This window comes from Odontesthes bonariensis, chromosome 4 (genome assembly GCF_027942865.1).
Source record: "Odontesthes bonariensis isolate fOdoBon6 chromosome 4, fOdoBon6.hap1, whole genome shotgun sequence".
In the NCBI taxonomy this organism is placed as follows: Eukaryota; Metazoa; Chordata; class Actinopteri; order Atheriniformes; family Atherinopsidae; genus Odontesthes; species Odontesthes bonariensis.
This window is the reverse complement of record NC_134509.1, coordinates 16029545-16051070: the sequence shown is the minus strand read 5'-3', so window position 1 is coordinate 16051070 and position 21526 is coordinate 16029545. Positions and strand designations below refer to the sequence as shown.

The window sequence follows — 21526 nt, the reverse complement described above, 5'->3', positions numbered from 1 at the left end:
TGAAATTTGAGAAAATTGCACACAACAAGCAGTTGATTTTGTTTTTTGATAAAAGTTAGGATCAGAGGTGGTTAGCAATGTGCAGATGTTTCCTCTAGGATTCCACGCTGTATTAAGTGTGACACTCAGCTGCGTTACGCTCAGTTAATTTTACATTTTAGGTTGCAAAGTACGCTGAGTTGTCATGCAAACAGACTCATGGTGATCTTAACTGACTGTTCAGCCTGATTTTATGGAAAAATATGAAATTGCTACAAAACAGCAAACTTTGTGCTGATGCACACAAAATCTCTCTTCTCGTGCTATTCAGTGCAGTTTTCAAAGTGGCATATTTCAGCTGAACGTCTGGTTCGAGTTTGCAAAATGTTTTGTGTATTTAACTAAGGAGGTAGAACTCAACAGGAAATTATATTTTGATGTGATGCATCCTTACAGTGTCTGTTTTAAAGGAAACCATGACTTTTTCCTGACCTTAACCAACAATTTGTAATGGCTAAGCTCAGCCAAATAGTTTGTAATGTGTAAAATGGCGATGAAGCAATGACTGGAACATAAATGGTCTAAATGACCGTAATGTAAGAGGCAGGAAACAGTGACTGAGTCCTAAAATCACGTCTCAAAGTAAAGCTACAGTAAATCTTTAGTGACTGGGATGAGACTCAAACTTGGCTGTTTGGCTTGACAGTTGTTCTGCAGCTGCATCCCCTCAACATGTATTGAAATGTTGGTGACGTGACGATTAAATATATTTATTTCAGTGTACAAAAATGTATAGATTAGACCCAAATGAGATAAACTACAAAAGAACAGGAAAAAGGAGCTCCAGGTCAATTAGTATGTACATTTTTATCTACAACCTATATATTTAAATTGTGTTTAGATCTAAAATAAATGTTTTTTACATTATATATATATAAAAATGTGCAAATTTGGTAAATGCAAATTAGGTTTACTTGAGTAAACCTTACGTGAGTAAGTTTATGTTTCTGAGCGGTTAAAGGACCCTCAAGTGGAGACTTTCTGTTGCCAAGTGAGCAAAAGCATTGACACAAAGTACTGTTAACCCGCAGCTGCCTTTTGACTTGATTAAACCATAATGTTTGCACAAAAATCCATTCATATGCCCAATGCCAACGCAACACAGTAATTTGAAACTGTTTCACTCACCGCTTGTGGTTCAGACTTGTGCTCTTTTACTGTTGGAAAGGCTTCCACTTTGAGCTCAAGTCTCCCTGCAAAGCCAGGGTTATATTGGACCTTTTTCATCATACAGTTGTTTGTGAAGTGTAGCGAACAAATCCGAACATTTTTGGGTTCATGTTGCTGGCCAGGAAAAAAACAACCAAGTTTGCTGGCTCTTTGGGGAAGCTGAAAAGGGTCAAATTGTCCTTGCAACCAAAAACACATTTTCTCAGAGACATTAAATCACCTGGTCCTTCTAAAATGGTCGCAGTGGATGACGTGCACGCTCCGGCTCTTATGGACTGGCTGGAGAAAACGACCATACAAGGGAATGGTAGTTGTCAAGGCTGTTGATGTTTAAGGTGATATTACGTCATCATTTTAATGTGGCAGATAAGACAGAAAACACTTGCTTTTAAACACATGCACAACACGAGTTCTGTTTGCAGAGATCAAACAGAAATTAAAGCTACCAGGACCATTTCTGTTTGATCTCTGCAAACAGAGGTGGTCCTGGCAGCTTTAGCAGGGACCCACATAGCTTAGTGCTGCAATTGACCTATTGCCTGTTACAATCTATCTCTACCTGTCAATGTCAGTCCTAAAACTTGACCCTCACTCAGTCCATCCTGGTTGCATTCATTCATGCACACTGAGCTGTGGATTTGTGATTAGAACGTCGAAGAATTGCCCTGTGTGAACAGGGTTTACTCATCAAACCCTCCACAGTTAATTTCATAGATTATAGATTTTAAGAGAAAACAAAACAAATACAGTCGTAGTGTAATGTCCACAAGTTATCAAAAAGTATGATTCCCCTGACACTAAACAAAAGCTTCTTTTGTTTTAGAGAAAACTGGCAGCTGAAGTGGTGACATGATTGCAGAGTACCTCAGAACAGCTTTTAATCTTTTAATCAGCCTGATAAATCTATCTATCTCTGCTTCTTTGGATGCATCATGACCTTTAGAGAGTAAATGGCCTTCGGGACGTTATGACATTATAAGGCTGATGTACCAGCAGCTCCAACAAATCAAACATCCATTTCTCTCCGCTGTCATTACAGCACAGGCACTCAGTTAATGTAGACATCTCTGACTGCAAAATAATGCATTCAAATTCAAGACTGGTTTTACTGTAAGCAAACAGACATTTAAGCTAGTTCCAGGATGTGCATCTCTTGTATTACTCTACCATAACGAGTGATTATTATCCTTTCTAAAGAATCTGATGGGTCATTTAAAATCCATTACACACTAGCATTTAAGAATACGGGACTCCTGTTTTTAACGAGGCCTTTGGTACCTTTGTTTCTTCACACTGGCTGAATAAAGGCTAATGTTGGCAAATCAGAGGAGTGACGACACAGCCAGTGTCTGGGCAGCATGCTGACTCTCTTATACACGCAAGCTTTGATTGTGCTCAGTGATCACCTACACTGCTGCTAAGAAGAGCACCCCCCCCCCCCCCCATCCCCCCGCTTTCTATCTCTGTATCTGTACAAACAGAGCAATGCGTCATTCCCACTATAAACAGGCAATATGAAAAAGGCTTCAGCTTCTTTTTTTCCTCTTTGTTGCTGTTTGCAAACACAACATTTAAAGAACCAGCCAACGTTAAAGTGAGCATCTGGATTCCCAAGGAAGAAAAATTCTCCACCAAGCAATGGAAATATTTCTAATCCTGTCTTTAGATTTGAACTCTTTACGTTTTGACTCAATTTCCTAATACAGAGATGCTAACAATATTATACTGTATGTCTCTGCTCATTTAAGTGTTACCATTAGTGTTTTTTTGTTTTGTTTACTTTGAATTATCTTAACTACTTTTGATAGTAAAAGACTTGATATATTTTTTGTATCATACAGACTGATAAAGAAGATAAGCCATTAATTTAACTCGGGAGATTGTCTCAGCTGCAGTAAGAACTTAAATTATTTTCTCTTTAGGTCTGATCCCTTAAAACTTTTTTTTTACCACTTTAAATAACAAGAATGAATCTGATGTTTTTCAATGACTCTGCAAACTTGATGTACTGCATGTTTTTCCTTCTGCTTTCTGTTTTTAGCCTCTAATTCTTTCCACTTTTGCAGTTGTTAAAATGAAGGCTATTTTGGCCTATTTCTGCTACTTCCCAGCCCCTCCACACTCGCACTAGCTTGCGCAGCTATATTTGGTAGGACACTGCATTGACCTCCATTTATTGTATACCTCCCCATTATTAGTTGATGCCAAACCCTAACCCTAACCTGAACTCAGTTTATTCAGTACCTTATTACTAATCATAAGAAATTATGTTTAGCCTCATTAGAACCAGGTTTTGGTACAGAAATCATCCCAATGAGTTAACAAAAGCAAGTACATACACACACACACACACACACACACACACACGCACACACACACACACACACACACACACACACACACACACACACACACACACACACACACACACACTCCCACCTCTGTGTTTAAATGGTAGCTGCTGCTGCCTTTCAGCCAGGCTGAGTATAGCAATCCACCCTGAGGGCTGAGCAGGAGCCACGCAGCTCAAATTACTGTTACTGGCGTTGAAATACCCCCAAGGCCTTTGGCTCGGTTTTTGAAGCAGACATAGCTTAACACAAACACTTTGTCGCTTCTTTTAACACACATCCATGGGAACCTTATTTTCTTCTGTTTAAATTTTCATGAACGCACATATGAAGTACATGCACACTCAGACAGATAACCTTTGGCTGGATGTCAGTTTCCGCACACATAAGCAGTCGTTAACCACCTCCAGCTCCCTCCCACCGTCTGTATCCTGCATGCAGCGCACACCCTACCTACACAAAACACAAACACTAGCTCTTATCTCACCTCAAAACAGTCCTCTCCTCTGTTTGTAAATTATGCACGGTGGTGCTGTAAATGTTTTAAAGACTTGGAGTTCATGAATGGTTGAGGGGTACCAATTTGAGTTCTAGATCTCAGGAGTGGGAACATTTTATGAACATGAGGACATTTTGGCTGGCCTTTACTTTCTTGGGATGGAAGAATTGGTTTTAGGAGTAAGGATCAGGGTTTGGCATTTAGTTGTTGAGGGACCTCACAAAGACCGACAAACTCTGTGTGTGCGTGTGTGTGTGTGTGTGTGTGTGTGTGTGTGTGTGTGTGTGTGTGTGTGTGTGTGATGAAAGACAAGAAAAAGGAGGCAATGCCAATGGGAAACATCTGCTCATCACTTATGTAACAAAAAACAATAGTCTGCTTTGATGCTACAGATGCACCGTTAATATGTGTTTGCGTTTTCCTTAAACACATATGGAACATGTGCTGAAGATCTGTATATAAAGAATCTAATATAAATCATAAGATCAAGAGCAATACAGAGTAAAAAAAGAAAAGCAAAGACTGAAATACTTTGGGTTACAAATGTAAATGCGTTTTAAGTATGCAGCTGAGCAAATACTCAAATTTAAACATGTTTAAGGGCTCTTTTCATATTTATGTATTAATTGGATAACTGAAATTTGCCCTTTGGAGGAATCGATATTTGCAAACTATTTGTTGTAGTTGCTGTTGTGGAACAACGATTCATTGGTACATTTTTAAAAAATAAATACATTGCAGACAGAGTGTAGGAAGGAATAGATCTGCTTCAGCAAACAGAATGAATACAGATGCTGGTTCTAGGCTGTCCAGATAGTTGGCTGGGGTCATGAAGGACTCGTATTTGTTGACCACTAATATGTATACGAGCAGCAAAGTATGGGCCCACATTTTACAGTTTGAGTGTTAACTGTAATTTGTGCTAATCTGGATTAAAGGTCTAAACAGCATCAGTCAACCCACTCTTCTTTTCCTTTAATCTTTGGCTACTGATTATACAACATCTACTGACATCACTCTCTGTGTGTGTGGGTTGGTGTTTTATGGCTTTATATCAGTGTTATCTTACTGATTCTCTCCTCTCCTGCCTGAACAGCAAAGAAAGCAGATTGTAGTCCCCGTTTAAAGATTGAGGCTATCATTGAGACTTGCGGTGGCATTTTGATAGAGTGGAATGAGGACACAAAGCAGTGTGTCGCTGACCTGAAATCACTCTAATTTGGTTGCTACTGAAACAAAATGTGGGGGGAAGGGTGACTGGGGAGCAGCAGGTTCGTACGTCAGCGAGGCACTGTTTCGTCAGCAATATGATACAGTATGAGATAAAAAGGAATGTTATCAGGGCAACATAGACTGAAGAAAGTTTGGTATTTTTGTTTGATTAGTGTATGAACTGACTGACAACTTTCAAATCCTGGAGTAATAAACAGAATATTGTGGTCCTTAATCTGTTGATGAACTGATGGAGAGATGTTACAGATGATACGGGCTGTAAGACAGCTGCAGTACATCCAGAACGCTGCTGCTCGAGTCCTGACTAGAACCAGGAAATACGACCATATTAGTCCAGTGCTCAGGTCTCTGCACTGGCTTCCTGTCGCTCAGAGAATAGACTTTAAAACAGCTCTGCTTGTGTACAAGTCTCTTCACGGTCAAGCGCCAAAGTACATCTCTGACATGTTAGAGCCATATGAACCAACTCGGGCTCTGAGAACCTCAGGGAGGGGTCTCCTGCTGGTGCCCAGAGTCAGGACTAAACAAGGTGAGGCTGCGTTTCAGTTTTATGCTCCTAAAATATGGAACAGTCTTCCAGAAGATGTGAGACAGGCCTCAACTCTGACAACGTTTAAATCCAGGCTGAAAACAGTTCTATTTAGCTGTGCATATGACACCTGAAAGTATTTTATCTGCACTCTTCACTTTTAAATTAATTAATTAATGATTATTTTTAATGTTTTTTTTTTATTTATTTCTTTTTAATGATTTTATTGCCTTCTTGTGATTTTATGTAGCTGTAAAGCACTTTGAATTACCTTGTGTACGAATTGTGCTCTATAAATAAAATTGTCTTGCCTTGCCTTGCCTTGCCTACTCATTATTTTCTTGAATCCTTGTCTCAAGCACAACAAATTGTTGCTCCTCTTGCTTTTACGTTCTTGTAAGTCTAGTAAATATCCTTCAGCATTTTTAAGGAATGACAGTGTGGACTTTGAGATGTTGTGATGAGTATTACCTTCTTTTTTTTTGGCATTTTAGAAATACCAAGTCAGTATTTTTTTACTGCCTGTGCTACTTCCAGCGCACCTCCTTTACATCTGTCTCTTCCTGTCCTCCTTCCTTAGGCAGTAACAGGGAAGAGCTTTGGTGACAAGGACTTCCGCAGTGCATTGGAGAACGGCATCCTGTTATGCGAGTAAGCCTGTGACATCATTTCAGCTTCTGATGGCTGACATAGCGACAACACGCATAAACTCGTCTAAGACTCAATAAATCTCTGCTCCTCCACGCAGGCTGCTGAGTGCAATCAAACCAGGGCTGGTCAAGAAGATCAACAGACTGCCTACCCCGATCGCTGGGCTGGTAAGAAGACACTCTCCAATGTGACATTTAGCTCAGTGAACCATGTTGCTCATCAGAGTGTAACGTTGACTGCCCTTTGGGCTCCTGCTGTTTGCTTTAGGACAACCTGTCAGTCTTCCTGCGGGGATGCGAGGAGTTGGGTCTGAAGGGCTCCCAGCTGTTTGACCCAGGAGACTTGCAAGACACATCCATACGAGCTAACCTGAAGTAAATGAGCCTTCCTGAGTGAATATATAAAACTGTTTGTGGCTTTTTATTCGTATGTATTGTCCACTTTAATGGAATATTGCAGAATGAATAACATATCTCTCTCTTATTAGGGACTCTGACTGTAACCGCAAATTGAAAAATGTGAGTTCTTATTGCCATTTCTTCTTTTTCTCTTGCAGTAGCTTCACTGTTAGTATATTTGGTATTTAAAAAGATGCAGCAAACTTTGTGTGCGTGTATTTCAGGTGTTGAACACTGTATTCTGGCTTGGGAAGGCTGCCAGTGGGTGTGCCTCGTACACTGGCCCGACACTCAACCTAAAGGAGTTTGAAGGGCTTCTTGCTCAAATGAAGGTGGTGAGTGAACTCTCTGAAACAATTTTCACATATCCAGACACTATCCCGACTTTAGCCTGCCAGTTCCTTGAGCAGATGTGTGGGAGCCCTGGTGTCATGCATTTTACTTCCAATATTGCATGTTTGTACTGGGAAATACACCTGAATATTTGTGGCAGTTATTATCATTGATACATGAACAGCGTCATACACCATTTTTCATGTGCTGGTAATAATTGTTATTTCTGCTGCATAAGAAATCTTGAATCATGCCCTCCTTATTGTCAGCACTACCCTGGTGCCACTCAAAGGTATTTCCAATAGAAGACTGTTTCCTGTCTCCTTTACATGTGTAAAAGGCAGCTGTGCTCAAAATCCAGACCTGATACTTCAGACATTGTCAGAAGTGTTTTATACCTTCATAGAGATATCAGTGGTGCTCCCAGCCTCCACAGACGGCCATTTTTCCAACGCCGACTGACATACATTAAATCCTCCCAAGTGCTTATGATGCAAAGGCTCCAGAAAGAACGCTACACGTTGATCAAATTATGATAGGTTGAAAGTTAGCTGGAGCTGGGAGGGGCTTACAGTAACCAATTCCATAACTAAGAGGGTGAAGCATTAAAACTAGGGCTGTGACTCGATTAAAATTTTTAATCGTGTTAACTACAGGCTTTGAAATTAATTAATCGAAATTAATCGCATTTTAATCACATATACTTTATCCTTTAGAAAATTAACATTTTCAACAATATTTCAACAAACACAGAACATATCCCTATTTGAAATCTGAATGTAGCATGCATGAAAACACAGTATATAGAATCTTGGATGTTAAGCTGCGTTGGGCCCCCGTTAGCTTCCACGCTAGCTGCTACATGTTTAGCGTTGAGGTGATATTTGAGGCTTGATACGCTGCGGTGATACGCGAATACCTTGTTGCATAATCTGCACACAACCACGCTCTTGTCGACGCTTCCATCCGTCTGTATTTAAAAAAAATAAAAAAAATAAAATAAAATAAAATTATAGTGTGCGATTAAAATGCGTGTGGTTAATTAATCGAAATTAACGAGCTAAAGTCCCAGCCCTAATTAAAACCCATAGGCAATACGCTGTAATATGTAGACGTGTGTTTGAGAGGCACCAAGAGAAAAAAAGATGGGGAGCAGGAGAAGGAGATAGAGAAACAAACAAAGAGACAGATATGGTAGTGGGGGAGGTGAAGGGGATAGATAAGTTAGCCTAGGTTCTTGTCTTAACAGGGGTGTAAGAAAGCATATGGGCACAAACACATTTTTGTTACAGCACAACTAACGCAAACAGGATGTGAGTTTAGACAGACTGACTCTGCACATCCACTGGCTTTACAACTGTTTAAAAAAAAGTTATGTCATGCGACATAAAGTAACTTCTTTTTCCGCCATTTCACTTTACACAGTTGTCTGTATATCACGCTGTTGTCTGATGTGCTCTGTGTGTGTAGGAGAGCGAGGAAGGAGGGGACAGTCCTCAAAAGCGCAGCGTCCGAGACAGCGGCTACGACTGCTGGGACTCAGAGAGGAGCGAGTCACTCTCTCCACCGCAACACACACGTGACAACTCCCTTGACAGGTGAGAGACATCTGTCAACACATGCACACACACAGATGAGGCTGCACTGTGGAGGGTGTTTAATATCACTTAAGAGGAACTCAATACACCTGCTGACACAAAGTTTACATTTGCATTAAAATAATTGTTCCATGAATTTAGTTGCTGGCTTCAAACTCTAATATGTTTTTACAGTCTGGATTCGTTTGGCTCCCACTCACAGAACAGCCCTTCTCCTGATGTGGTGAATCGAGGCAACGGTGATGGTTGGTTCTGATAAATAATTTTTTTTATTTTTAGTCTTCATGCCACTCTCATGGCCTCCTTAAACATAGTACATGTGATATTCCTCTCAAGCTCTCAGAAAGAAATAACAAAAGTAGTAAACTATTCCTTTAAATACAAAACTATTCCTCCATAAATAGACAGAATGCTTCTTGCAAGCCTGTTGAGGCTTCAACCTTGGCATAAGATGACCTCTCATGGAGACTGTGGACAACAGCTGAACATCACATCATATATATATATATATATATATATATATATATATATGTGTGTGTGTGTGTGTGTGTGTGTGTGTGTGTGTGTGTGTGTGTGTGTGTGTGTGTGTGTGTGTGTGTTGCCTCCCAGATGCAGTTACATGTAGCAATAATTAGAAATTTGGACCTGGGAAACACAGACTAAGGTTAACAACCTACTGGTTAAATGTCACCGTTTGTGTTAGAGGGAGGTTATCAAAGGCATCCTGTTTGGGTCTTTTATGTTGACAGTATAACATGTGTGCAGCATAGTGACAAAAAAAGCTGTCCCAGAGCTAGGGATAGACTAATTCCCTACGTTCCCCGCAGGCCACAAAGGATGTGGGCCACCATCAACTAAGCAGTTTATACATGGGTCATAATCTCAGTTATTATTTGATGTTGCAGTGAATAGATCAGATCCTAAACGTGCCTACAGTTGTCATGTACCATTTCATTCTAATCTAAAATTTTAAAATGGTAATACCGTGTGATCTGTATATGAGTATGATTTTATTTGCACCACAACATTTGATCCAACTTTTATTAATGATTGATATTACTCTTCTTATCTTCAGCCTGCCTTTTTTTGTTGTCAGTGTCAGTAAGCTTTTTTTTTTACCCCCACCATTCAAAAATACAGAAGCTTAACATTGTCCAGTGCAGATAACACATGTGAAACCTCCATCACAGGATGAGTACTGAGAGCTAGTTTCCCTAAGCTCTGTGAAAGTTCACAGCACTTGTGCTATGTCAGCCCCTGCGAATTGCAAGCAAACTAATTCTTCAACTGATTCTGGGTCTGACTCGACTCTCTGATGTATACATCTTGATGTTTAACATTATGGGTGGATGTTTTCCCTGCTTCTTTTCAGTGATTGTTCTTACTTTTTAAAAAGACATATTAAATGAATTATTACATATGTGTCTGGAAGAGAACTTTAATAATGTGGTTGTACTTCGTGTTGAGGTGTGGACACAAAACAAGCCAGTTCAGTCACATTTTTAAAAACAGTGCATTCTGTTGATGCTAATGCTGAAGTCTGCATACTCATGCCAGATGTGATTTAAAATCTATATATCTGATGTGGTTTGCAAAAACAGTTAGAAATCTTATTTTTCTGTGCTTCGTTGCTAAGGACGAGGCAGCGACTCGGAGGCTGATGCCTCCGGCAGGAAGCCAGATGTGCGGAAGGATGACATGTTGGCCAGACGGACTGCCAGCTCTGAATCAAGAAGCTCCATTCCCTTTAACCAGTTTCTTCCTAATCGAACCAACGCCAGCTCTTACATCCCGACTCCGCGACGAAAAAAAAATACAGAGGAGGGAGAGCAGCGGAGGTAATTTTTTGTATTTGTATAACACCTTCACAGGAACGCAAAATCTGAGCTGACAAAACATTTAAAACACATAAAGATCCCTAATCTTTAGCTGCAATCAAACACCATTTCCCAGTCACCCTCAAGCCACTTCAGAACAAAGTCAAAGAATGGGACTGCTCCACAAAACTTCCAAGACTGTCACTTGGGCACCTGAGAACAATGGTGAAAAACTAAAACAGGAAGAGGAGATGGTCACCCAGGAAGTGATGGAGCAGAGGAAGCTGCAGAAGTTAAAGAAGGCAGGAATTAAAGTTCTTCCTGCTGCCGTTTGCTACAACAGGTCAGGGAGGACGGCATGAGAGCTGCTGCTGTGGTGGCTCAGCAGTTTTGTTTGCATTTACTAACAAGATGTGTTGACGAATTTGGGGTTTGGGCTTTATTTGATGCTGAGGATTGACATCTGGCTTTGTGAAGCTGTCTTGCTTCTTTGTGATGATATTTGTGAAGAGAATGATAACTAACAGATTTGATTGCCGGTGTTGTGTTAGACGAATGTACTGGAGAGGTTGGTTGATATTTGTATTGTGACTGAGGTTTCAGTGGACAGGAATGCTGTCTGATTGAGTATCTGCTTTGGATTGTGTGAAAAATCAAAGGGACCTTTGACTAACAAGACTTGCATATTATATTTTGGGTTGCATGTCATATCAAACCTACACAGCACTGCTTCTGTTCTAAAAATAGCACCTTGGACTTATAATCCCTTTTTAAATGACCTTGCTACGGCCTCCTGTCTCCAACCCCAGCCCTCCTATTATGGAGGAAAAAGAAGTGAGGTCACCGTCCCCAAGCATCATCCTTCGCTGTGATAATGATTTTTTGAACACTAATAAATCTGCATGGGATTCCTCCTCTGATGGGGAAGAGGAAGCAGAGAAACGGAAAGTTCCTGATGTTCGTAGAGACGACTTAGCGTCCAGACGAACTCATCACGGCCCCACTGTTCCCAAAGCGCACCAATTCATCCCTCCTCCTGTGTGTACCAACAAAGACAGAGAGCGCTGGGAAGGCATCAGACGAGCCTCACAACAAACACTGCAGGAGAAGGACATCAGGTTAGCCGTGTGCGCTGCAGTTTTTATTCTATTTCTCTAACTCATTTTAAGATTTCTCATGTTCCTGCTTTTTCTCTTTCTGGGTATTGTCACTTGTGGCTTGATATATATACTGTATATAAAACATGCGCCACATGACACCTCTTCGCTGTCTTTGTGATTGGACAGTGAGAAAGAAGCATCACCACCTGACATCATTACTCGCAGATACAACTCCTTCCTAAAGGAAGAGGAGGAAGAGGAGGATGAGAGAGAAAAGGGAAATATTAAGACGGTTCCCAATAAGCAGAAGGATGACCTGGCTCTTAGGCGGGCTCAGAGTAGACCCCTCCCTCAAAGGGACGGCCCAATGAGCTTTGTTTCTTCCTCCATGAGCCAGGCAGATATGCTGAAGTGGGAGAGACTTAAGATGACTGAACCAAGGTGCCCAACACACTCTCATTCTGAGCACACATGCAGTACAGTGCACTTAAATGCTGCTGTATGACGGCGTGTTGTATGTTTAGATACTGATGAAAGCGTGCAGTATAAGTGTGTGTGTGTGTGTGTGTGTGTGTGTGTGTGCATGCTTTGGTCATAAGAGTCATAAATCTATACAGAAAACCTCTAACCTCATCCAAAACTACAACTAAAGTGGTGTTTGTTGTACATTTTAAACCTTTAGTAAATATCAGCTTGAAATAAGGAGGGTTTAACACCTTTTTTACTAGTTCTGTTCTCAGCCTGACATTATAAATTGCAAATATGTGGCAGTATTTTCGCAACAGGGGTATAAGAGTCCAGGAAAGAACAGGGAAATGAGGAGAAGGTTCTGCTGATTGGCTTAAAGAAAATCTTTATCTGTAATCAAGAGTGTGGGAATACTGATCACTTATTTAGGGGTATATCATTAGATGTAGGAGGTTGGGAACCAAATGGGATGCGTGCAAAAGAATCAAAAGGAGATGTCCAATGTTGTCCAATTATCTATACCATAGATCATAAGGAAGTGTAGCTAAAACGATAAGAATAGATTAAACCAGAAATGCAAAAACAACAATTCAAAGTCTTATGTTCGGATCATTGCTCAGAGCAGATTAGACTTTAATATTACACAGATTTAGTTTCTCTCGGCTAAACATAAGCAAACTCTTTGTACCAAGATAAGCTAACTGGGCATAATTTTACAATTATTCATGAAATCCAGTCGTCTTTTGTTGACTGACTGTCTGTCAGCAGTTTGAAGAAATTTTCTTGAGCCATGTGAACTCGTAATGGCAATTTGTCCAGCAGACAATGTATGGAATACAGCTAGGACAAACATGAAAAGAAATACAAGACATTTTTATAAATACAAAGAATATACCCAATGTTTGCGCAGTCAGCGAGTAATTATGTCAAACAATCATGGCCTCAGTATTGACCAAATCTTCTACTGCTAAATTATATCAAATGTAAAAGCTACATATAGCTTTTAAATAAAAGCTGCAATTTAAGATTTTTTCAGGGTTAATTGATCAGTTTGTCCTTTTCTTGATTATTAATCAGTTAGTTTCACTAAAATGTAATTAAAAATTATGCGTCTATCAGTGTTTCCAAAATCTGTCCTCGGATGACGTTCTTAAATATCTTGCTCGGCCCCAAACCCAAAAAAAATATAAATTTATTGAAGAGATATTTACACAAAAATATTTACATACAAGATGTGTATTTTCTACTGATTATGCTGTTATCAAGACAGTGATTGGTAAAGTTTAAAGTTGACAAGTGTTGCAACTATGTTCCAGACATAAATCAGCTTTCATCTCCCAATACTCGGGTTCTCTTCTCTTTTTCTGCGTTGTTCCCCATGTTCTCATCTCCTTGTTAATTCCCCTCATTATTTTAGTCCTTTTCGTTCCTCTTTGAGTGACAATGAATTAGAGCAGGGAAATAGCCGGTGTGCGCAAGACCTTGTGTGTGTGTGTGTGTGTGTGTGTGTGAGAGAGACCAAAAAAAAGAGGCGACTGTTGGCTGTGAGCACTGCTTCGGCTTTGTTTTTCCCTGTGCTGATGTCATTAGGACATGAGGGAAAGGATAAAGAGTTGTTTGTGTTCTCAAAGCGGCACCAAGTAGGAAAATGTGGCTACCTACTGAGGAGAAGATAAAATGCTAAGTGTGTTCTTGAGAATGTGCATGTGTGTTGGAGTGATCCAAATACACAACCCCATGCTTTGTCCTCTTCTGTCCATCCATACTTCCTGTCTGACTCAACATTTCAACCTCATCGTTCTTTTGTCTTCACAGTCTGATGTTCTTGCTCATGATTTATTTTCTCCCCTGTTTCTTTTCTCCCTGCTCTCTTGCTGGTTGTCCTGGTTCTTTTGACTGTGTGTTTGTTTGTGGGCCTGTCTTCATGTGTGAGGCTGTATTTACAGTGAGGATAGGCCAGCCCCTGTGTGTCAGGCTTGTCTGGAGAAAAATTATGGAAGCCCTTTCAGCGGATCAGCAAAGGCTGGACGAGGTCACAGCAAAGTTGTGACCTTTGGGGGCGTGACTGAGATCGAGCAGCCTATAGACACAGTCATGTCAAGTGAAGGGGAGGAGACGGAGTTTCTTAGACGACTCCTTTCCAAGGCAACAGTAGCCATGCCTACCATTGGCCTGGGCTCCCAGCTTTCAGAGTGGGAAAGCAGGTATGGACGAGGCCAAATGCAAGACAACATACAGCAGTGGCTCAAATCCAAATCCGCCTGCATTAGTCTGGACTGCACTGAGGAACAATTGCTCCTTTTCTGTTGAATTACTTATTGAATTAGATAATCGCGTTGCCTGTTACTTCTTTACATTTCAAGCCCTTATTGCTTCTATTTGAATTAGTATGCTAGTTAGTATGAATGCAGTTCTCTGTTGCACTGCAATGCACTGATTTGCTTGTAGTTTCAATGGAAAACAAACATGCGCACACGCAGACTTGCAAAAACTCTGCAACAAGAAGAGCATGACAAATCGTCGACAAACTACCTGATCTGAGCTTATTGTAGATATATCACTTGTAACAACAAATGGTTGTATAGAAAATTCCAGCTTCTGGTGCTTTTAAACCATTCTTAGCAAAAGAGCACTGGAAACAAAATGTTTAGCTTCAGACGTATGGTTACAATTTATTTATTTATTTAATGACAAAGTTTTGTCAGCCTTATATAAATGTCTGTTAAAGTGTTCAGATTTAAATGAATTTAGATTGATATACTCCATGTAGCTTTAATCAAATATTAGGCCTTGCTACCAACTATAAACATGCATCCCTGGTTCCCTTCTTATTTCCCATAATTTCTCCACTGCTTGCTATCAAATAGTGGCATAGAATTCCCTCACAAAGCTATTTAATCCCCTCAACATTGTTTCAAGCTTTAGAAATTCTGCTTGAGGTATAGTTAAGCCGTAATAAATGCATGATTTGTGCATTGATTTGTTTCTCTTTTTTTTCTCTTTGACATTTTAATTTAGTTTTCACGCAACTTGAATGTTTCACTTGGAATTCATTCACCACCTGTATTCTATACTGCTGCTGGCCTGGTTTTCAGCATGCTTATGCCTGGATGTTACCACCATAGTTACAACAATATATGGGTATTGATTAGCCACCTCTGCTGCTGTGGTTTGTGCTTTCTGTAATGCTCCAACAGCCACATAGATGGAGCTGAGCCCAATCAAGCTACCCCTCCCTCTGCGGACCTCCAACCCTGGACCCCCGAAGCCACCCCCACCGCCGCTGAGCTAGATGCTCCTCTAGCTCAATATGAACAGAGAACAGATGAGGAAGAAGAGGAGGAAGAGGGGAGAATCCCAGATCTTCAGAAAGATGACATGATGGCAAGGAGAACAGGAGTTTCCCATAAGCAAAGCACCACTCAGGTGACTTACAACCGTTTCCTGCCACTGCCTGGATCAAATCGCTCCACTCAAGGCGAGGTCACCACAGATGCTGCTCCACGGAACAAAAAGAAAGTGCAGGCACACAAAAGCACGAAACTGAGCGCCAGGTGGGCTGAGATTTGACTTTTACTGTGTCTAATCATGGTGCCGAAGCCACTAACAAGCTTGGCGTTGTTTGCTTCTTAAGAGAGGTTTTCCTGCCTTGTGTATAGTTATTTCAGTCATAGAATTTTCTGCCTTAGAGTGGAGCATCAGCGTCCCAGTAATCCCATGGAAACACCTCAACAGCAACCCGAGTCAACAGCGATCCAAGCAACGTCTCACATCGAAGGAGAATGTGCTGAAAATAAGGATGAGTATGATGAAAACGAGCCTGTGCCTAACCTGGGGAAAGATGACATGATGGCTCGAAGGACTGGATCATGCCAAAAAACAAGTGTGGTCAAAACAAATCAGTCCTTCAACCAGTTCCTACCCGTACCCGGATCAGTCAAATACAACATCAGCCCGGTTTCTGCAATGAAGCAGCTACACAGCAGACCCAAACTCACAGAAAAGATGGACAGAGACAGGTATTTACTGTGTTGGAATGGCGACGAGGGTGTGATGTTGGTCAACTAATGCAACTAATAAAGCAGATTTTACAGCCAGCAATTGGGTTTTGATCACAGAAGTACTAACATCAGTGGGGCAGGTCTGTGGTGATTTAGAGTTGATCCTGACTTGACTGACTTGTGTTCTTGTTTTCTCTGCCAGCATGTTTGATCTCAGTTCCTCTGACTGAATGCCTGATGTAGGTTCAGCCGTGCGATAGGAAAGGTTGACTTACATTTGCTGTTATTGTGAGTTATTTGGGATATGGCTTTGCTGAGTTTGTGTTTCGTTTGGATTACTTTGGTATTTTCCAAGGTTTGTGACGTTTAACTTTGGCTTGGAGTGTAGTTGTTGATTTCCCGTTGAGTATGAAAATGTGTTAAGTGTGTATTTTAAGCATAAATCAGGGCCAGTCCAAAAATAAACTGCTGCTGTTCTACTCTGAAGTGCTTGAAATGTTTAATGGGTTGGTTTACTCAAATGACATAAAAACAGACCCTATAAAAAGTCTGTGATTATTTAAAATATAACCTCATACATTATGAACTATTTCATTTTGTTCTTATATATTTATACACTACTTTTAAACTCAGTTAAACCTAATCAAATATTAATATTCCTATGATAAACCACATTATTCTTTAAGAAAGTTCAAATAATATTTGTGATGGCAGTTTCAGGTATACATCAAGTTACATGAGATGAAGTAAATATGAGCTAAATCAGCTTGATTTGTTTTATAACAGCGTATTAAACGACAATGTCAAATACAGGACAATTTAACGCTGAAACTACAGGAAATGTTCACGTCCCGGGGAACTGTAGAGACCAAACAGCAGACACCAGACACATACTCTAGAATCAATAACCCTGTCATATAATAATGCTCCTTGATGATGGCTGTTTCTCAGATGGTAGTTTCGCACTTTACCGATGAGGTGGGGGGGGGATTAACCACAGTGTGTTCTTTGTGTTTGAAAAAAATGGATTGATTAATGAACATGACATTTTTCTACTACATTACTACATATTACAGACAAGAGAAAGATAAGGGAGACAATAATTTAGAAAAATTGGAGTGAACTCATTGGGTAAGCCCTTTGTGCTTATTCCTCACAGTAGAGCAGATCAGCTGCAGTTTCTTTCTGTGAAGCGGTTTGGATTTACCCTTTAAGCATATTTCCTGTTAATCCTGGCCCTGTCACTGGATCGTTGTTTCAGCAGTATTGTTACCATGGCAGCAGAACATCCGGCCCTGCCCTCCAAAGCCCCAATCAGCCCTACATGTCAAGGGCTTAAGAAGAGGCAAGAGGACGAAGAGCGAGAAAAGGGACACATGATGATGATCCCTAACACCACTGTCAGTGGTGTTTCTGAACCCCCCTCTTCTCCATCACTCACACCTCCACCCGGTCCTGCTCCTACCCAGATCTGTAGAGAGGATGAGGAGTTGGAGAGGCAGAGGGTGGAGGAGAAAGATGAGGTGGAGGAGAGGGATGAGAATGAGAAACCGCAACAGAAACCCTTTTGGCTTGAGGACGAACTGCCTCCAATGATGTGAGATGATTTCTTTTTGCATGAGTCACCGTAACGTCTCATATCTGATTTCATATACAGGACAGTTAATCGGCCATCCAACCTGCTTCTTTTGATTTAACTTCTCTTCTGTGAATGGAAATGAGTTGAAAGACGTGTGTCCCACCGTTGAAATAAGATGTCACTCATCCTCACTCTCTTAAATCTGCTGTTGTTTTAGGGTGAGCCGACGAGTCGCTTTTCTGTTAGACAATGAGTAAGTGTTGAATCTGTACGAGCTTCTGCATGACAGTGTGTTCATGCTTTGCACGCCACATTTTAAGAGTTTAAGTTCGAAACTGTTTTTTTATACCGAATGCAGCAACCACAAAGATGCTGACATGATGTTCCTTCGTGTGCTTTGTCATGTCATAACTCATTTCTAAGGAAAGCTTTTTTTATCATCAGACGTTGCTTTTTGATTCTAATTGTTGTTGTTTTTTGTCCGTTTGAAATAGTTCCCCACTGAAATACACACAAACATAGACATTTCATTAATTACCAAATACTTTAAATGAATGTGTTTGTCTCATTGTTTTTGATAAATTGTTTGTTGGGTTGTGATTAGAAACAGTAACTTTTATTGCTTTTTGCATGTGGGGCAACACCGACGTGCCTAATATAAATCCACCACATATAGAAAAAGAAATAAATCACTATTTTCAGATTTAGCCAACTGTTATTGGCTGTATATGTCGTGCTGTATATGTGCGTGTTTATAATCAAAAACTTGGAAACCATTTTTGTTGACCTAATTTATTTTTCCTTTTTATTTCTCCTGCTATTTGATCATGTTTTGTGTATATTATTTTAAAAGTGCACCTGCTTTTGGAAATTTTATTATTACAGTGATTGATATACATGTTGAATAATGGTATCAGATTGGCCAAATATAACATTTCTGATGTGTAATTTTCTAGGAGCGCAAGTATGAGTGACATGGTTAATGAGGAAGAGGTGGGACACTTACCAACAATGAGCCAATCCCGATATGAGCGCATGCATGAGCAGTACAACAGTCTCCTAGAGGACGAGGACCACTGGCAAGATGTAAGGGACTCACGTTACTGAAACAGAGTGAAACCGCGTATAAGGAGTTAACTCAGATCAACTCTGTGAATGTTTGACAGGACTTGGCTCGTTGGAAAAATCGCCGCCGCAGTGCCTCACAGGAGCTAATCAAAAAAGAGGAGGAGAGGAAGAGAATGGAGAAAAGGATGAAGGAGGAAAGTGATAAGAGGAAAAGCATTAAGACTTACAAAGAGATCGTGGAGGAAAAGTAAGGACGTTATTTCAATTGTTGCCTTTCAGATAAGACAAAAAAGGTTTACAGTATTTTAGAACCAAAACAAACATAATTTAGAGTGAATTAACAGACGCCACATGCTTTGTGTCTCTTTACTTGCTCTTCTGTTCCAGGGAGCGCAGAGAGGCAGAGTTGTGTAAAGCCTACAGAAATGCAGCGACTCCAGAAGATGCTGCCTTGGTTTTACAGCGTTACGCTCTCCGCTTCACCATCAGCGATGCGACACTTGACAGCTTAAAACTGCCCAGATCCACTCTAAAACCCAAACAGGACCAGAATCAGGCTGAGCAGAAGCACAGAGCAACCTCATCGGTTAATAACGCAGAGATGTTGGACCATCTGCACAAACCAGACTCGACTATCTTAATAAATCAGACACACACGAAACCCGAAGACAAAGAGAAAGATGCAGCTCGCGAACAAGAGAACTCAGGTGCCATCTCCACAACACCAAGCAATCCTCTCTCTGTGGACACAAACTCACAAAATGTGCCACCTCAGTCACTACAGCTTCACGAAACACTGACCCATGTGACAGAGTCTCCGCCCACACACCAGGAACACCCACAAACAAGGGAAGAACAGCCCCAAACTAAACAAACTTTCCCTCAGGTTACTCAAGCTAAGCTTCAGCCAGCACACACGCCCCTCTCCCCGACACCTGCGCCCTCCAGACCTGTCCCTCTGCTGGTGGCCAAACCCTACTGTCAACCCAGGGGCACACTCTCTGGACACAAGCCCGTCAAGGTAAGTACTCCATGTCATCAATCATCTTACAGATCAGAACTTCATATCACCCGAGCTCAAGTTCACAAGAGTCGATTGCAGCTTTGAGGCAGTTTTACTTTCACTTGTCTTGAAACTTTTTTTTTGGCTAATATTTTACTTATACTTTTTTTTGTACTAATCCTCATGCAGTTTGGAGGGAAAGTATTCAAGTCTCAACTTCTCTCAAATAAAATAGGAAATGTATAATCATTCAATTCCCACTTAAGGCTTCTACGACATAAGGTTAGTGTAAAAATACAGAGTACAGAGAAATTATAATTTTAACAAATGTTTTATATTAATAAACACGCGAGTTCCTAAAATTGCTTCAAACTACACTGTTTTAAACCATTTTTTAAAATATTTTTATAAATGCTAAAGGAAGATAAAGTTGCTTATTTTTTTTGTCTGTATCCTGTCCAGATGGACAGGTTAGTGCGAGTGAATGGAGAAGCAACGACAGAAGAGTTCACTGTTTCCTCTCTGCGGGACTCGCAGCAGGAAAACAAAGATGTTTCCTCCAAACAGACAGAGAAAGATGTTCCTCCTGAGGAGCCGGTGGAAAATCCAAAGACTGCAGAGCAGCAGGCTCCTCCGCAGATGGAAAAATCAGCACCATGTTCAGGCTCTGCCATCAGCTCCCTGATTGGAGGCCGCAACTGTGTAATCACAACCACCATAGTGACAGAACTCACTGAAACTCATGTTGAGCCAGTTCAGCCAGATATCCAAAGCAGTGGAAAGGTAACAGAATAAGTGACATGTAAAAAGAGGGCACCTTTTTCTGGTGGTTTTTGCCATTTGCCGACACTGCATTTTCGTTTTATTCCTACTGAGCTGGTTCAATTTTAAATCGTTGAATATGTTTTGCAGATATTAGTTAGTGTTTATTAACTCTAACCAACTATTCAATGAAAAGATTGCAGGGAAGCATTAAGGCAGTGATCTTGGATGCTCTTTTCTCTCAGAGATTACGTTTATGTTCATTAGCACAAAACAAAACCACCAACACAAAAGTGAGAGCAGAGAAAAAAAAAAACTGCAGCACAAACTATCAATCAAGATGCATGTGCAACCTTTCGTGTTTGAGAAGACCAACAAGTTTAAGTACCAAAGAGTTCTGCCTTTTTTAGTTATTCGGCCAAAGTAAGGAACATGAGCCTGGTCTCAAACTTTCTTTAATTGGTTCCCTGCGATGGATCTTTTATGTAAAGCAAGTTTCTGGTTTCTACTGGTGAATTTTACTAGACATTTACATGAACAGAAGCCAGCGACTGCCTGCAGCACAAAGAGCAATGCATTTAAAAGACCTGCTGAATGGTCAGCAGACCTGTTATTTTTAGTGTTGTATCATTTTAGCTTAATTTGACAACAACATCCAAAGCCTTATAGACCCATTTAGTTTTGGAGACCCACAGAGACAGAACAAATCTGAATCTTTTTCCTGCTCATGTTTAATTCAAATTCGACCTACAGGCTGGGACTACTGGGTTGTTTGAGACTCCGATGGAGGAGAAAACTGCTCAGCCAACTGCATCACCACGCAGCAGGCAGGAATATTCCCCCACTGTCACAGGTAAAACATTCTTCTTTGTCACTCATAGAGACAAATTTCACTCACCGCTTCATCTTGACCTGCTGATATTTTAT

General features: G+C 40.6%; 1 protein-coding gene across 7 annotated transcripts in view; it reads left to right on the top strand.

The window, feature by feature from the left end:
• The window catches only part of LOC142378556 (uncharacterized), a 31114-nt gene that overhangs the window by 3904 nt on the left and 5684 nt on the right, over positions 1-21526 (top strand). For 2 of the 7 annotated variants that reach the window (XM_075463188.1, XM_075463183.1), the window contains exons 2-22: positions 6402-6472; positions 6570-6639; positions 6740-6846; positions 6960-6990; positions 7095-7205; positions 8674-8801; positions 8976-9046; positions 10438-10639; positions 10731-10961; positions 11428-11736; positions 11905-12159; positions 14133-14390; positions 15384-15740; positions 15876-16205; positions 17449-17784; positions 17984-18019; positions 18723-18852; positions 18933-19081; positions 19222-19855; positions 20300-20620; positions 21353-21452. In XM_075463188.1, coding sequence (XP_075319303.1) covers positions 6402-6472; positions 6570-6639; positions 6740-6846; positions 6960-6990; positions 7095-7205; positions 8674-8801; positions 8976-9046; positions 10438-10639; positions 10731-10961; positions 11428-11736; positions 11905-12159; positions 14133-14390; positions 15384-15740; positions 15876-16205; positions 17449-17784; positions 17984-18019; positions 18723-18852; positions 18933-19081; positions 19222-19855; positions 20300-20620; positions 21353-21452 — 4237 coding nt within the window. The remainder of the gene's footprint in view (positions 1-6401; positions 6473-6569; positions 6640-6739; positions 6847-6959; positions 6991-7094; positions 7206-8673; positions 8802-8975; positions 9047-10437; positions 10640-10730; positions 10962-11427; positions 11737-11904; positions 12160-14132; positions 14391-15383; positions 15741-15875; positions 16206-17448; positions 17785-17983; positions 18020-18722; positions 18853-18932; positions 19082-19221; positions 19856-20299; positions 20621-21352; positions 21453-21526) is intronic. The other 5 variants (XM_075463186.1, XM_075463185.1, XM_075463187.1 and 2 more) reach the window with 5 other exon arrangements.